At 42.5% G+C, this 17,383-nt stretch overlaps 1 protein-coding gene across 11 annotated transcripts in view; it reads left to right on the top strand.

Annotated features, from left to right (window-relative positions):
- pcm1 (pericentriolar material 1) overlaps window positions 1–17,383 on the top strand; it is a 137,966-nt gene that overhangs the window by 13,043 nt on the left and 107,540 nt on the right. For 9 of the 11 annotated variants that reach the window (XM_078217892.1, XM_078217806.1, XM_078217822.1 and 6 more), the window contains exons 4-5: window positions 13,957–14,223; window positions 16,137–16,307. The exons of 1 other annotated variant lie outside the window; for it this stretch is intronic. In XM_078217892.1, coding sequence (XP_078074018.1) covers window positions 13,957–14,223; window positions 16,137–16,307 — 438 coding nt within the window. The remainder of the gene's footprint in view (window positions 1–13,956; window positions 14,224–16,136; window positions 16,308–17,383) is intronic. One more of the 11 variants, XM_078217859.1, reaches the window with a different exon arrangement.

Here is a 17,383-nt window from a genome sequence, read left to right on the forward strand (position 1 = left end):
TTGACGTGACCACTAAGAACTGGCTACAGTATGTGGAACGGTTGGAGTATATTTTTCAGGGCTAATGGGATAGAGAGAGAGGATAAGAAGAAAGTCATTTTACTTGCAGCATGTGGGACCCAGATGTATAACTTAATCTGAAGTTTAATTTCCCTGGATGCTTCTGACATGAAGGGGCATTATCATCTTAAAGCCTTAGCAACAATGTAAGATAGCCTTCATCACAGTAGTGTTGTTAGTAAATGGCAGGACACTGAAAATGGAAGTAGACACGAGGGCGTCAGCTACCGTTGTGAATGAGCGAACCTACTGGTACCTCGAAGGTGTTCAACCCCTGAAGTTAATGAAAACTGCAGCAAGACTAGCTACATATACAAATAAAGATAGTAGGAAAATCTACAACCCCTGTGAGTTACAAACAGTAGTTGGCACAGCTGCTTCAGATGGTGGTGTCAGGTCAAAGACCCTAGTTTAATGGGGTGCGATTGGCTCCAGGAGATTAAGTTGAACTGGCTAGAGGTCTCTAAGATAAAAAAAGGGGGTGGGCTGGCTTCACAGGTCATCAGGAAGTACCAAGAAGTATTCCAAGAGGAACTTGGAAAGATTAAAGGATTACAAGCTCGGATCCATCTAGTTCCGGAAGCCCCACATATATTTTTTAGAGCAAGAACTGTGCCTTACACATTCGTAGAAAAATTAGAAATCGGGGGGATTCCTCTCAAATCTATCGACATTACGAGCATTGTTGCATGCACTGTTAAAGAAGTGCCAGAGATGGTATTGGAAAACATCACAAAAAGGGGCTTTCAACCAATTTAAGCATCACTTAAGTCAACTTGCTTAGAAGTGCATTTTGACCCTCTAAGAAGATAGTACTTGCACGTGATGCACATTGGGGCTGTGTTATCCCTCACAATGGGTGACGGATCCGAGAGACCCATCGGATACATATAAAGAGCCCTGCCAGACGCAGAAAGAGGATACTCGCAGATTGAAAAAGAAGGCCTAGCTGTTTCTTTTGGCATCAAGAAGTTTCATCAATACATATATGGGATACATTTTACTATCATCACAGAGCATAAGCCAGTTTTAATGCTTTTCAAGGAGCACAAGGCACTTCCACCAATTGCTTTTACATGGTGGCACAGTGATTAGCACTGCTGCCTCACAGTGCCGGGGAATCGGGTTCGATTTCCAGCATGGGTCACTGTCTGTGTGGAGTCTGCATGGGTTTCCTCCGGGAGCTCTGGTTTTCTCCCACAGTCTGAAAGATGTGTTGGTTAGGTACATTGACCATGCTAAATTCTCCCTCATTTTATCTGAACAGGTGCCGGAGTGTGGCGGCTAGGGGATTTTCACAGTAACTTCATTGCAGTGTTAATGTAAGCTGACTTGTGATACCAATAAATAAACTTAAAAAATAAACTTAAAACTTAGAATACAACAATGGGCACTGTTCTTGTCAGCTTACAAATATACCTTTGAACCTCAGCCAGGGGCTCACCTTGGTCGTCTCCCAGTACTTGAAAGCATGCCGCTGCCCTCTAGTCCTGCAAGAGATTGTAATGGCTTTAAAATTTCTGGACTCTTTACCTGCTGGGCTAATAGAGACCCACTGTTATCGAAGATAAACATATGATAATGCATGGATGGCGGAATAAATGAGCTTCAGAGGAAATTAAGCTTTATCATCTCAAAGCGTGAGCTCAGTTGTGAGGATGGTGTCATCTTCGGGGAGCCAGAGTGGTCATCCCCAAACTAGGAAGAGAGTTATTGCTTGAGGAATTGCATAGTTCTCATTCTGGGTGTGTTGAAGATGAAAATGTTAGCGAGAAGCTATATCTGATGGCCTCACATCAAAGTTGATACAGAAAGTATTGTCAAACAACGTGACCAGTGCCAGTTTCAGCAAAAGCTACCAGCTACAGCTCCCCCTGCACCCGTGGGAGTGGCCAGGTCGAGAAAATGTGCCAATCTTTTGCCACCCACGGCGTATCAGAAGTGCTTGTCTCAGACAAAGGAACAATGTTCACAAGTGATGAATTCCAGAAGTTCATGACATCTAATGGTGTAAAACATATCCAAACTGTGCCATATCACCTCATTTCCAATGGATTGACCGAACACGCAGTTCAGTCTTTCAAGAGTAATATGAAGAAGCAACCCAGATCCAGTCTTTGTAAATAATTTTGGAAGCACACCAAATTGGGTCTCAGGAGTTGTGTTGGCCAAGATGGTGCCACTGTCATGGTGACATAGTGGTTAGCACTGCTGCCTCACAGCGCCAGGGACCTGGGTTTGATTCCCAGCTTGGGTCACTGTCTGGAGTCTGCACGTTCTCCCCGTGTCTGTGTGGGTTTCCTCCGGGTGCTCCGGTTTCCTCCCACAGTCCAAAGATGTGCGGGTTACGTTGATTGGCCACGCTGGATTAGCAGGGTAAATATGTGGGGTTACAGGATAGGGCCTGGGTGGTATTGTGGTTGGTACAGACACGATGGGCCGAATGACCTCCTTCTGCATTGTAGGGATTCTGTGATATGACAAAATGGAGCCACTGTCTTATGACAAGATGGGGTCACTGTCTCATGAGGTGAAAGTGCAGGACAAGTTAGTGAAGAAGCTTGTAGATCATTTGAGGAGACGGGAGCCAACCCAAGAGCCAGTTCTACTGTCTGATCCAGTTCTGTCAACAAGTAGTGTCGTCGTTTGTCCAAGGGGTGAAATAGCTGATCAGCCAGTGGCAGGCCAAAGTGCTGCTCCCAATCAAGTTGAGGAAATAGTGCGAAGTGAGGTACAGATTCCTAAAGAGAGTTCTAGTGAGGCAAGTCCAACCAAAACTACCTCAACCTCGACCAGTTGAGCTATGTCGCTCCCAGAGAAAGAGAAAGTCTACTGACGGATGAAGTCCATCATCCCTTCTTCTTTATTAATTTCCTAATGCTAGTCTGCAAAAGCTGGCCTTCACAAAGATTTGTGCCAATTAACCAATCACAGTACAAATAGTTTGCAAAAACTAGTTAAACTGGAAAAATCAAAACTTTTGGGAATCTGATAGCCAACAAGTGCTTTGGTAGCTTGATCTGTTTTTTGTTAAATCCACCTGATGTGGCTGAAATAATATTATTTGTCTCCTTGATTTGATTTGATATATTATTGTCGCATGTATTAGCATACAATGAAAAGTATTGTTTCTTGTGTGCTAGACAGGCAAAGCATACCATTCATAGAGAAGGAAACGAGAGAGTGCAGAATGTAGTGTTACAGTCATAGCTAGGGTAGAGAGAAAGATCAACTTAATGCAAGGCAAGTCCATTTGAAAGTCTGACAGTAGCAGGGAAGAAACTGTTGTTGAGTCGGTTGGTACGTGACCTCAGACTTTTGTATTTTTTTCCCGAAGGAAGAAGGTGGAAGAGCGAACGTCCATGGTGCGTGGGGTCCTTATTTATGCTGGCTGCTTTGCCGAGGCAGCGGCAAGTGTAGACAGAGTCGATGGATGGGAGGCTGGTTCACGTGATGGATTGGGCTACATTCACAACTTTTTGTAGTTCTTTGTGGTCTTGGGCAGAGCAGGAGCCATACCAAGCTGTTATACAACCAGAAAGAATGCTTTCTATGGTGCATCTGTAAAAGTTGGTGACAGTCGTAGCTGACATGCCAAATTTCCTTAGTCTTCTGAGAAAGTAGAGGCGTTGGTGGGCTTTCTTAACTATAATGTCGGCATGGGGGGACCAGGACAGGTTGTTGGTGATCTGGACACCTGAAGACTTGAATCTCTTGACCCTTTCTACTTCGTCCCTGTTGATGTAGACAGGGGTATGTTTTCCTTTGCGCTTCCTTAGTCGATCACAATCTCCTTCATTTTGTTGACATTGAGGGAGAGATTATTGTTGCCGCACCAGCTCATCAGATTCTCTATCTCATTCCAATAGTCTGTCTCATCATTGTTTGAGATCCGACCCACTATGGTTGTGTCGTCTTCAAACTTGAAAGTTGAATTGGAGGTGAATTTAGCCACGCAGTCATAGGTGTATAAGAAGTATAGTAGGGAGCTGAGAACACATTAATGATTTTTGTATAGGTTTCTCTATAGAAACTTAGAAAATAGAAGCAGGAGTAGACCATTCGGCCCTTTGATTTTGATCATGGCTGATCATCGAATTCAATATCTTGATCCCCCTCATATCCCTTGATCCCTTTAGCCCCAAGAACTATATCTAATTTTTTCTTGAAATCAGACATTTTGGCATCAACTACATTCTGTGGTAGTGAATTTCACACTTTCACCACCTTCTGGGTGAAGATATTTCTCCTCCCCTCCATTCTAAAAGATTTACCCCTTATCCTCAAAACATGACCCCTAGTTCTGAACTGAATCTACCCTGTCTAACCCTATTAGAACTTTATAAGTTTCTATGAGATCCCCTCTCGCTCTTCTAAACTCTAAAGTGAATATAATCTTAACCGTCTTAGTCTCTCCTCGTATGACAAACTTGCCATCCCAGGAATCAGCCTGGTAAACCTTTGCTGTACTCCCTCTATAGCAAGGACATCCTTCCTCAGATAAGGACACCAATACTGCACACAATATTCCAGACGTGGCCTCACCAACACCCTATACAATTGCAGCAAAACATCCTTATCCCTATATTCAAATCCTCGCGCTGTGAAGGCCAATATACCATTTGCCTACTTTACTGCCTGCTGTATCTATGCGCTTACTTTCAACAACTGATGCATGAGGACTCCAAAGTCTCGTTGAGAATCTACCGCTCTCAATTTACACCCATTTAAGTAATAATCTGTTTTCCTATTATTGCTACCAAGTTGGATAAACTCACATTTATCCACATTATGCTGCATCTGTTATGCAGATGCCCACACATTCAGCCTGTCCAAATTAACACTGAAGCATCTCTGCTCCTCACAGCTCACCCTCCCACCCAACTTTGTATCATCTGCAAATTTGGGGATAATACATTCAGCTTCCTCTTCCAAATAATTAATATACAATGTGAACAGTTGGGCTCCTAGCACAGATCCCTGTGGAACCCCACTAGTCATTGACTGCCAAACAGAAAAAGACCCATTTATGCCAACACTTTGCTTCCTATCTGCTAACCAGCTTTCTAGCCATCTCAAGACATTACCTGCAATCCCATGTGCTTTAACTTTACATAGTAGTCTGTTATGTGAGTCTTTGTCGAAAGCCTTCTTAAAGTCTAAATAAACCACATTCATTGGTTCTCCACGGTCAATTCCAGCAGTTACATCTTCAAAAAATTCCAATAGATTAATCAAGCATGATTTCCCTTTTGTAAATCCATGCTGATTTTGTCTGTTTATACCACTGTCTTCCAAATGCCGAGTTATGAAATCCTTGATAATAATCTCTACCAACTTCCCCAGTACCGACGTTCGGCTCACTGGTCTCTTGTTCCTTATTTTCTTTCTGCCTCCATTTTTGAACAGCAGACTTACGTTAGCTACCATCCAATCTGTAGGAACTATTCCAGAATCCAATGAATTTTGGAAAATAACCATCAATGGATCTAATATTTCCAGGGCCACTTCCTTAAGTACTCTGGGATGAAAATTATCAGGACCTGGAGATTTATCCACCTTCAATCCCATCAATTTCCCCAAAACCATTTCTCTACTAATGCTGATTTCCTTCAGCTCCCAACTAAAACACGTTTCCCTTAGCACTTCTGGTACGTTAGTCATGTCTCCCTTTGTTAAGATTGAAGCAAAGTACAAATTTAATTCCTCAGCCATTTCTTTATTCCCCATTAAGAATTCTCCCGTTTCTGACTGTAAGGGGCCTACACTTGTTTTTGTCAATTTTTTTCTCTTTTTACATATCTAGAGAAACTTTTACAGTCAGTTTTTCTGTTCCCCACTAGCTTACTTCCATACTCTATTTTCCCCTTCTTAATCAATCCCTTGGTCCTTCTTTGCTGAATTTTAAACTTCTCCCAATCCTCAGGCCTATTGCTTTATCTTGCCAATTTGTATGCTTCTTCCTTGAATCTGATACAATCTCTAATTTCCCTTGTAAACCATGGTTTGGCCCACAATTCCCTTACAACTCTTGCACCAAACGGGAATAAACAACTTTTGGAGTTCATTGCCTGCCCACTGTCTTTCCTTTCAGTAGTGTTTCCCAGTCCATCATGACCAATTCATGCCTCATACCATCATAGTTACCTTGATTGAGATTCAGTACCCTTGTCTCAGAATCAACTACATTATTATCCCATCTTGATAAAGAATTTATCATATTATGGTCACTCGTCCCCAAGGGTTCTCTAACAACTAGATTGCCAACTATTCATTTCTCATTGCACAATACCCAGTCCAAGATGGCCTGTTGCTCTAAAAAACCATCCCATATGCACTTCAGAAATTCCTCCTCTATTGTACTGTTGAGATCGTATTGTATATGTTGAAAAGAATATGTTGCTGTTTAGGTTGAAAGGGAGGAGTTTTTTAAATTCATTGCCATGGAATGTGGGTATCGCTGGCCAGACCAGCACTTATTGCCCATCCCTAGTTTCCCTCGAGAAGGTGGTGGTGAAATGCTGCAGTTGCTGAGATGCAGGTACACCCACAGTGCTGTTAGAGAGGGGGTTCCAGGATTTTGACCCAGTGACAGTGAAGGAACAGTGATATATTTACAAATGACTTGGAGGGGAACCTTTAAGTGATGGTGTTCCCAGTTATTAGCTGCTCTTGTCCTTCTAGATGATAGTTGTGGGTTTGGAAGGTGCTGCCTAAGGAAACTTGGTGTGTTCCTGCAGTGCATCTGTGCACACAATGCCGTGATGGAAGGATTGAATGTTTGTGGAAGGGGTATCAATCAAGCATGCTGCTTTGTCCTGGATGGTGTCAAGCTTCATGTGTGTTATTGGAGCTGCACTCATTCAGGCAGGTGGAGAGTGTTCCATTACACACCTGACCTGTGCCTTGTAGATGGTGGACAGGCTTTGGGTAGTCAGGAAGTGGGATGATCGCAGTATTCCAAGCCTTTGACCTGCACTGGTAGCCACAGTATTTATATGGTAGTCCAGTTCAGTTTCTGGTCAATGGTAAACTCCCAGGATGTTGTTAGTGTGGGATTCACTGATAGTAATGCCATTGAATGTCATGGGACGATGGTTGGAGATCGTCATTGCCAGGCATGTGCGGCGTGAATGATGCTTGTCAGCCCAAGCCTGGATATTGTCTAGATCTTGTTCTGAGGAGTCACGAATGATACTGAACATGGTGCAGTCATTAGCGCTCATCCGCTTGTGATAGAAGGAAGGTAATTGATGAAGCAGCTGAAGACGGTTGGGCTGAGGACACTCCCCTGAGGAATTCCTGCAGTGATGTCCTGGAGCTGAGATGATTGTCCTCCAATCGCCACAATCATCATTTGTTCCATGTTTGACTCCAACCAGCAGAGGACTTTCCCCCGATTCCCATTGAGTCCAGATTTGCTAGGGCTCCTTGACGCCATACTTGATTAAATGCTACCTTGATGTCAAGGGCAGTCACGTTCACCTCACCTTTGACATTCAACTCCTTTGTCCATGTTTGAACCAAGGCTGTAATGGGGTTAGGAGCTGAATGACCTTGGCGGAACACAAACTTGAGCATTTGTGAGCAGGTGACTGTAGTACCACTTGATAGCGCTGTTGATGACCTCTTCCGTCACTTTAGTGATGATCGAGAGTAAATTGGTGGGGCAGTAATTAGCTGGGTTGGATTTGTCCTGTTTCTTGTGTACAGAACATATGTGGGTAATTTCCCACATTGCCAGGTAGATGCCAGTATTGTAGCTGTACTGAACAGCTTGGCTAGGGATGTTACAAGTTCTGGAGCACAATTCTTAAGTACTATTGCTGGAATATTGTCAGGGCCTATGGCCTTTGCAGTATCCAGTGCCTTCAGCCGTTTCTTGCTATCACGTGGAGTGAATCGAATTGGCTGAAGACCGGCATCTGTGATGCTGGGGACCTCCAGGAGAAGCCAAGATGGATCATCCACTCGGCACTTCTGGCTGAAGATTGTTGCACTTGCCTTAGCCATATCTTTTGCACTGATGTTGGGCTCCTCCATCATTGAGGATGAAAATATTTGTGGAGCCTCTTCCTCCAGTGAGTTGTCTAATTTTCTACCACCATTCATGGCTGGATGTGGCAGGACTGCAGAGCTTAGATCTGATGCATTGGTTATGGGACCGTTTATAAGAACATAAGCATAAGAACATAAGAAATAGGAGCAGGAGTAGGCCACCTGGCCCTTCGAGCCTGCCCCGCCATTCAACAAGATCATGGCTGATCTGAAGCGAATCAGTTCCACTTACCCGCCTGCTCCCCATATCCCCTAATTCCCTTATCGATCAGAAAACTATCTACCCGTGATTTAAACATATTCAACGAGGAAGCCTCCACCACTTCAATGGGCAGAAAATTCCAGAGATTCACTACCCTCTGAGAGAAGAAGTTCCCCCTCAACTCTGTTCTGAACCGGCCCCCCCTTATTTTGAGGCTGTGCCCTCTAGTTCTGGTTTCCCTTCTAAGTGGAAAGAATCTCTCCACCTCTACCCTATCCAGCCCCTTCATTATCTTATATGTCTCTATAAGATCACCCCTCATCCTTCTAAACTCCAACGAGTACAGACCCAATCTGTTTAATCTCTCCTCATAAGCTACACCCCTCATCTCCGGTATCAACCTGGTGAACCTTCTCTGCACTCCCTCCAAGGCCAATATATCCTTTCGCAAATAAGGGGACCAAAACTGCACACAGTACTCCAGTTGCGGCCTCACCAGTGCCTTGTACAGTTGCAGCAAGACCTCCCTGCTTTTATATTCTATCCCCCTCGCGATAAAGGCCAACATTCCATTCGCCTTCTTGATCACCTGCTGCACCTGCAGACTGAGTTTTTGCGATTCGTGCACAAGGACCCCCAGGTCCCTCTGCACAGTTGCACGATGTAATTTTTCTCCATTTAAATAATATTCCAATTTACTATTATTTCTTCCAAAGTGGATAACCTCACATTTGCTAACGTTATATTCCATCTGCCAGATCCTCGCCCACTCGCTCAGCCTATCCAAATCTCTCTGCAGACTTTCCGCATCCTCCACGCAATTCGCTTTCCCACTCACCTTCGTGTCATCAGCAAACTTGAATACCCTAGATTCAGTCCCCTCCTCCAGATCATCTATGTAAATGGTAAACAATTGAGGCCCCAGCACCGATCCCTGCGGCACGCCACTGGTCACCAACTGCCAACCAGAAAAGCACCCATTTATCCCAACTCTCTGCTTCCTGTTAGATAGCCAATCCCCAATCCACGCCAACACCTTACCCCTAACTCCGTGTACCCCAATCTTCTGCAGCAACCTTTTGTGAGGCACCTTATCGAACGCCTTCTGGAAATCTAAAAACACCACATCCACCGGTTCCCCTCTGTCAACCGCACTAGTGACATCTTCATAAAAGTCCAGTAGATTCGTCAGACACGACTTTCCCTTCATGAATCCATGCTGCGTCTGCTTGATCGAACCATTCTTATTCAGGTGCTCTGTTATTTCCTCTTTATAATGGACTCTAGCATCTTCCCAACTACGGACGTTAAGCTAACCGGCCTGTAGTTACCCGCCTTTTGTCTACTTCCTTTTTAAAACAGCGGCGTAACAGTAGCTGTTTTCCAGTCAGCTGGCACTACCCCAGAGTCCAGCGAATTTTGATAAATTACTACTAACGCATCTGCTATTACCTCAGCCATTTCTTTCAGTCCCCGACTTGTCTACCTTCAGTCCTAGCTCTATTACTTGCTATGAATGCTGCTTGGCACGCAAGTAGTCCTGTTTTATTGTTTAACCAGGTTAGAGTCATAAAGGTTGACAGCATGGAAAAGGCCTTTCAGCCCAACTTGTCCATGCCATCCAGTTTTTAACTGAGCTAGTCCCAGTTGCCCACATTTGGCCCATATCCCTCTATACCCATCTTACCCATGTAACTGTCTAAATACTTTTTAAAAGACAAAATTGCACCCGCCTTCACTACTGGCTCTGGCAACTGGTTCCAGACACTCACCACCCTCTGAATGGAAATATTGCCCCTCTGGACTCTCTTGTATCTCTCCCCTCTCACCTTAAACCTATGCCCTCTAGTTTTAGACTCCCCTACCTTTGGGAAAAGATATTGACTATCTGCCATATCTATGCCCCTCATTATTTTATAGACCTCAAAAAGATCACCCCTAAGCCTCCTACGCTCCAGGAAAAACATCCCAGTCTATGCAGCCTCACCTTATAACTCAAACCATCAAGTCCTGGTAGCATCCTAGTAAATCTTTTCTGCACTCTTTCTAGTTTAATAATATCCTTTCTATAATCGGGTGACCAGAACTACACACAGTATTCCAAATGTGACCGTACCAATGTCTTGTACAACTTCAACAAGACGTCCCAACTCCTGTATTCAATGTCCTGACCAATGACACCAAGCTTGCTGAATGCCTTCTTCACGAGCCTATCCACCTGTGACTCCACTTTCAAGGAGCTATGAACCTGTACCCCTAGATCTCTTTGTTCTGTAACTCTCCCCAATGCCCTACCATTAACTGAGTAGGTCTTGCCCCGATTCAATCTACCAAAATGCATCAACTCACATTTATCTAAATTAAACTCCATCTGCCGTTCACCGGCCATTGGCCCGATTGATCAAGATCTTGTTGCAATCCTAGATAACCTTCTTCATTGTCCACTATGCTACCAGTCTTGGTGTCATCTGCAAACTTAATAACCATGCCCCATAAATTCTCATCCAAATCATTAATATAAATAATAAATAACAGTGGACCCCAGGCCTCAGTTTGAAAAACAACCCTCTGACTTCTGTCATCGAGCCAATTTTGTATCCAACTGGCTACCTCACCTTGGATCCCGTGAGATATTTATCCTAATGCAACAACCTACCATGCAGTACCTTGTCAGAGGCCTTGCTAAAGTCCATGTAGACAATGTCGACTGCACGGTCCTCATCTACCTTCTTAGTTACCCCTTGAAAAAACTCAATCAAATTCGTGAGACATGATTTTCCTCTCACAAAGCCATGCTGACTGTCCCTAATCAGTCCTTGCCTCTCTCAATACCTGTAGATCTTGTCTCTCAGAATATCTTCTAACAACTTCCTCACTACAGACATTAGGCTCACCGATCTGTACCTCCTAGGCTTTTCCCTGCAGTCCTTCTTAAACAAAGGCACAACATTTGCTACCATCCAATCTTCAGCCACCTCACCTGTGCTGTTGATGATTCAAATATCTCTGCTAGGGGATCTGCAATTTCTTCCCTAGCCTGCCTCAATGTCCTGGGATACATTTCATCAGGTCCCGGTGATTCATCTGCCTTGACGTGCTTGTCTGTGCGTTTGTCCATGCTTATCTGCAGAGTTTGCACGTTGTGCGCTTGTCCATGCTTATCTGCAGAGTTTGCACGTTCTCCCAGTGTCTGTGTGGGTTTCCTCCGGGTGCTCCGGTTTCCTCCCACAGTCCAAAAGACGTGCTGGTTAAGCGCATTGGCCATTCTAAATTCTCCCTCAATGTACCCCAACAGGCGCCAGAGTGTGGCGACGAGGGGATTTTTACAGTAACTTCATTGCAGTGTTAATGTAAGCCTAGTTGCGACACTAATAAATAAACTTAAAACTTAATAAACTTAAACTTAAAACTTTTAAGACTTCCAGCATCTCCTTCTCTGTAATATGTACACTCCTCAAGGCATCACTGTTTATTTCCCCAAGTTTGTTAACATCCATGTCTTTCTCAACAGCAAATACTGATGAGAAATATTCATTTGGATCTCACCCATCTCCTGTGGATCTGCACATAGATGACTGTTGATCCTTAAGAGGCCCTACTCTCTCCCTAGTTACTCTTTTGCCCTTTTATGTATTTGCAGAAGCTCTTTGGATTCTCCTTTGCTTTATCTGCCAAAGCAATCTCATGTCCCCTTTTTGCCCTCCTGATTTCTCTCTTAACTGCACTCCAACAATCTCTATACTCTTCAAGGGATCCACTTGATCCCAGTTGCCTATGCATGTCATATGCCTCATTCTTCTTTTTGACCAGGGCCTCAGTATCCCGTGTCATCCAGGGTTTCCTACTTCTACCAGTATTGCCCTTCACTCTAAAAGGAATGTTCTTACCCTGAACCCTGTTAACACACTTTCGAAAGCCACCCACTTACCAGATGCCCCTTTGCCTGCCAACAGACTCCCACAGAGTTCCTGTCTAATACCTTCAAAATTGGCCTCACCCTAATTTAGAATTTTAACTTTTGGGCCAGACCTATCCTCCATAGCTGTCTTAAAACTAATGGAATTATGGTCACTGGTCCCAAAGTGATCCCTCACTAACACTTCCTTATTTCCCAAGAGGAGGTCAGGTTTTGCCCTGTTTCTAGTTGGGCCATCCACATGCTGAATGAGAAATTCCTTCAGAATACATTCAACAAATTCCGCTCCATCCAAGCCCCATATACTTTGGCTGCCCCAGTCAATGTTCGGAAAGTTAAAGTCCCCAACTATTACCACCCTATTTTTCTTGGAGCTATCTGTAATCTCCTTACATATTTGCTCCTCAATTTTCCGCTGACTATTTGGGAGCCTATAGTACAATCCTATCAAAGTGATCTCTCCCTTCTTACTTGTCAGTTCTACCCTTAGACTCAGAGGGCGAACCCTTGGATATATCCCCTCTCAGTACTGCCATGATGTTCCCCCTAATCAAAAATGCAACTTCCCCTCTTACCTCCTGTTCTATCTTATTTATAGCATCTATACCCTGGAACATTGAGCTGCCAGTCCTGTCTCTCTCTTAGCCATGTTTCAGTAATAGCTATAATATCCCAATTCATTTTTAGATATGCCTGGTGTTGCTCCTGGCATGCCCTCCTGTACTCTTCATTGAACCAGGGTTGATCCCATGGCTTGGTAGTAATGGTAGAGTAGAGGATATGCTGTGCCAAGTGGTTACACATTGTGGTTGAGTACAATTTTGCTGCTGCTGATGGCCCACAGCACCTTATGGATGCCCATGATGTCTTGTTTGCAAATATAAAGTAATTGGAGGCTTGTTGTTTCAAGTTTGATGATTAAGTATTGCAATTGTGTGCTGAAATAGTGTGTCTTCTTGTAATTGAATTTGCATATATTTAGAAAAACATACATTTTTCTTGGCATCAGTTCGATACAGTGTGCTATAGTTCCAAGGATGTTGTGTGACTTGGAGGGGAGCCTGCAGGTGGTGATGGCGTTGCCAAGCATCTGCTGTTTTGTTCTTGTTTTCGAAAGTGTTGTCAAAGTCAGGTTACTGCAGGATATTGTATAGATAATGCACACTTCTGTCACTGCGTGGGTCATGGAGGGAGTGAATGTTTACGGTGTGGATCAAGACAAAACCTGGTGGGCTGATTTGTCTAGGGTGTATCTTGAATGTGGTTGGAGTTGTACACGTTTAGACAAATGGAGCATATTCCATCACACTCCTGACTTGTGTCTCGTGAATGATGGGAGGCTTTGGGAGTCACCAGGGTTACTTGCCACTCAACTTCCGGTCTCTGATCTGCTCTTGTAGCCACACTATTTCTTTGGCTGGCCCAGTTTCTGGGCAGCGATGACTTGCAGGATATTAATGGTTTGGGACTCAGTGATGGTAAAGCTGTTGAATGTCCCAAGGGAAGGTTGTTAGATTATTTCTTTTGTTTCTCTTTGTTTTGGACTTATGAGACAGGAATGGTATTTGCAACTTATCAACCCAAGCCTGAAAGTTGAACAAATGTAACTGAAAACATAATTAATTATACATAATGATCAAGCTTGTTATATGCAAATATTAGAATACAATATACATTCAAGTATTTTTTTAGACTAAATGCTATGATGTTTGTTGCTTAGCGGAGTATTGGAAGTGATTCTCATGGCAGAGCCACAGCTGCGAACAACCAACGCCCACCCGTTGAGAATAGGAAGCCGTTCAACTTTCTTCAGCAGCAAATCAACAGCAATAAAAGCAAGGAACCTGACTTAAATCCACAAAGAAGAGAAACAAAGCTGCCTACTTCAAGGATGGATTTGTTTGGGTCCATAAGCAAAGATTCATTGACAAGTGATCAAATCTCCCTTGGAGATGACCAAGGAGAATCTGAAATAGAGAGTAGTCAGGTGAGACATTTAAATTTAAAGTTGTATTTTGATGGATTAAAGTAAACCGATTAACTCTTAATGGCTTGGACTGGGTGAATGCAGGTGAGAGGAAATGGACTGAAGTAATTTTATACTTGAAGACAATTTTATTTACTTTAATTATGGGCATTATTGCTAATGAGGTGATCTATCAAAATTGGGTTTGATTTAATGTTACAAATGGATGAAACTCTTAATGGTCATGTCGCAACACTGCTTTGTCCATTGTGTCAGTGATGCATTAACTTAGTTCATATGAATATCTCAACAGTAACGTCAATTAAGTTAAAGTAAAGTTAAAAAGTTTATTTATTATCACAAGTAAAGCTTACATTAACACTGCAATGAAGTTACTGTGAAATTCCCCTAGTTGCCACAGTCCGGCGCCTGTTCGGGTCAACGCACCTACCAGCACGTCTTTCAGAATGTGGGAGGAAACCCACACAGACACGGGGAGAACGTGCAAACTCCACACAGACAGTGACCCAAATCAGGAATCGAACCCGGGTCCCTGGTGCTGTAAAGCAGCAGTGCTAACTACTGTGTTACTGTGCCGCCCCCCCAAGTTGAATATAATTTTAACTTTGTCAAATTTTTCAATATAAATAGATAATTGATTTACTAATTAGGTATTTGTGATGGCAATGTAATTACTCAAACTGAACATTGCTAGTTTCATTCATTCAGGGTGCCTCCAAGTTATTAGAGGGCAAAAAGGGATGTATCAACTTGGGAGTTGGGTTAATTCATATCATTTTGTTGGTTAAATCTTTAATATATGAACAAATTAATTGCTTATGAATGTGTGAAACATTGACCCACTAATATTTTTCTATGTGCTAAAATACTTTCTAAGTAGTAGACACCGACATAGACATAGAACGGTACAGCACAGAACAGGCCCTTCGGCCCACGCTGTTGTGCCGAGCTTTATCTGAAAAAGTAGTAGCCTCGATTTTTGCTCATACTTGCTAATGATGGATGAATAGTCCCAGAGTCATCTTGTCTTGTTTCCACTGTTGACATTTATATGTCAAAAATTATACTTTGTCTCAATTGATTTTGGTCAGCACAACACAGGTTGTGAATGTCCCTTCAAGGGACAGCCTGTTCCGAAAGCTAGTGGCTTTTGCTACCAAATACACGTGTTGGACTTTAATCTGGTGTTGTTAGACTTCTTACTGAGATTATTGTTCATGCAGGATTAATGCAGAAATTACATGGTGCACCAAGGAATTCCACAACCTGTGAACTTTTGTATGAAGGTTGCACAGTGTAAAGTTGCTGCTCGCTCATCTGAGCTAGAAGGTTGTGGCTTGAGGACATAGAGTCTGACGCTTGAGTACAGTACTGAGGAAATAGTTTCAGTTGAAACATTAAACTGAGGCACAGTCTGCCCTCTCAGGTGAATGTATCATATCACAAGGCACTATTCAAAGAAGAGCTAAGAGTTTAAGTGTCCAAGTCAATATTCATCCCTCAAACAATGACACACAAAATGGATCTTGTCACCCATTTCATGCTGTTTGTATTTTGCAAATTACCTGCCACATTGCCCTAAATTGCAACAGTGACCACATTTCAACTGTACTTCATTCGCTGTTAAGAAGTGTTTTGGGAGTTCCTGACATTCTGAAAATTGCTGTATAAACACAAGTCCATTCTTTAAATATTTCTGAAAATAAAAGTGGAGATTGCAGCTGAATCTTTTCGACAAAATAAAAACTGATCTTGTTCCTTGAGCAATGTGAAATTATCAGTAAAGCGCATCTGCCACTCATTCTGGCAGACTGTGGAGCAGTGTGCTCTTGATGCATTGAAAGTACACAAATAGAAATTGCACAGCTCATTTTTTTTCTTAGCTGTCTCCCTTTATTTGTTTTGATAAATAGGTTGTGAGCAGACTTATACAGATTCGGGATTACATCAGCAAGGCTCATTCAATGCGAGATGACCTTATGGAAAAAAATGAAAGATCTGCTAATGTTGAGCGTTTGTCTCAGCTGATAAGCCATCTAAAAGAACAGGAAAAATCGTACATGAAATTTTTGCAAAAAATGCTGGTATGTTTTAGAACATTTGCATATTATTTGTAATTTTAAAAAAAGGTGTTTCAGGCTTAAGTGCATAATGTGTGCATTTTGACTTCATAAACCCTGAACTTTGATCTAATGATTTATAGTCATAACTTTTGTACTGGTCTCTTGCTCCCACCATCTCACTTTTCTCTCCTGAAGAGGATGATTCATGTTCCAAATCACACTCTGGGTGTAAGAAACTTTTCAGCTCAAACAAATGACTCACTGTCTATGTGCATATAGATGATGTCAGTTGACTCTTTGAAAATGGAGAACATTGGAGTCAAGCCTGATGATGCCCACATCTACAGCAGATGAATGTTATTGGAAAGTTTTCGGGAATCTCAGTCCTAGGCTAAATCATTGAAGTTGATACGATTTAGTGATCAATTTGGGCTGTGCATTCTGTAGTATACACTGTAGTCACAATTAAATACAGTTAATTTAGCTGGAGCACGTGAAATACAGTTAGACGAGTTAGTTGTAGGCAAACTCTTCAATTCTGTAATTTATGTTTTAAAGTTAGTAAGCATTTAAAAACAGATTAATCAAGAATATCCAACATAAATTTGTTGAAGGTGAATCACATTTATCAATTTTAAAAAAAAGAAGGAATGCAGTAAACGTGTTCATGAATGTTTAGAGGGTGGCTCCAGATGGTTGTTAGAAAATTTAGGTCTTTGGTTTAAGAAGAAGCGTAACAGCATGAATGAAAATGTTGTTGCCAGATAAAGAACAGAGTTAAGGTAAATGAATGTTGTTCAGATTGGAGAAGTTTTACAAACAATGTTCCCTCTAAATTTCATGGACAGCAACCCAAAGTTCCCAAGCAGGCTAAACATCTCTCAGCCCCGCTAAATGATTTGCATAGTCTACGTACATTTTAAAGAAATTGCCCATGTACTTGAAAAAGATTACAAATGGTGTACCATGCTCGGGGTGTCTACCTGTATTATAGCAAAATAGTGTATAATGTTGGAAAATGTGAAATTGTCCATTTTGGCAGGAAGAATAAAAAAAGAAGCATATTATCTAAATAGTAAGAGATTGCAGAGCTCTGA

Source organism: Mustelus asterias, chromosome 1, assembly GCF_964213995.1.
Source record: "Mustelus asterias chromosome 1, sMusAst1.hap1.1, whole genome shotgun sequence".
Lineage (NCBI taxonomy): Eukaryota > Metazoa > Chordata > Chondrichthyes > Carcharhiniformes > Triakidae > Mustelus > Mustelus asterias.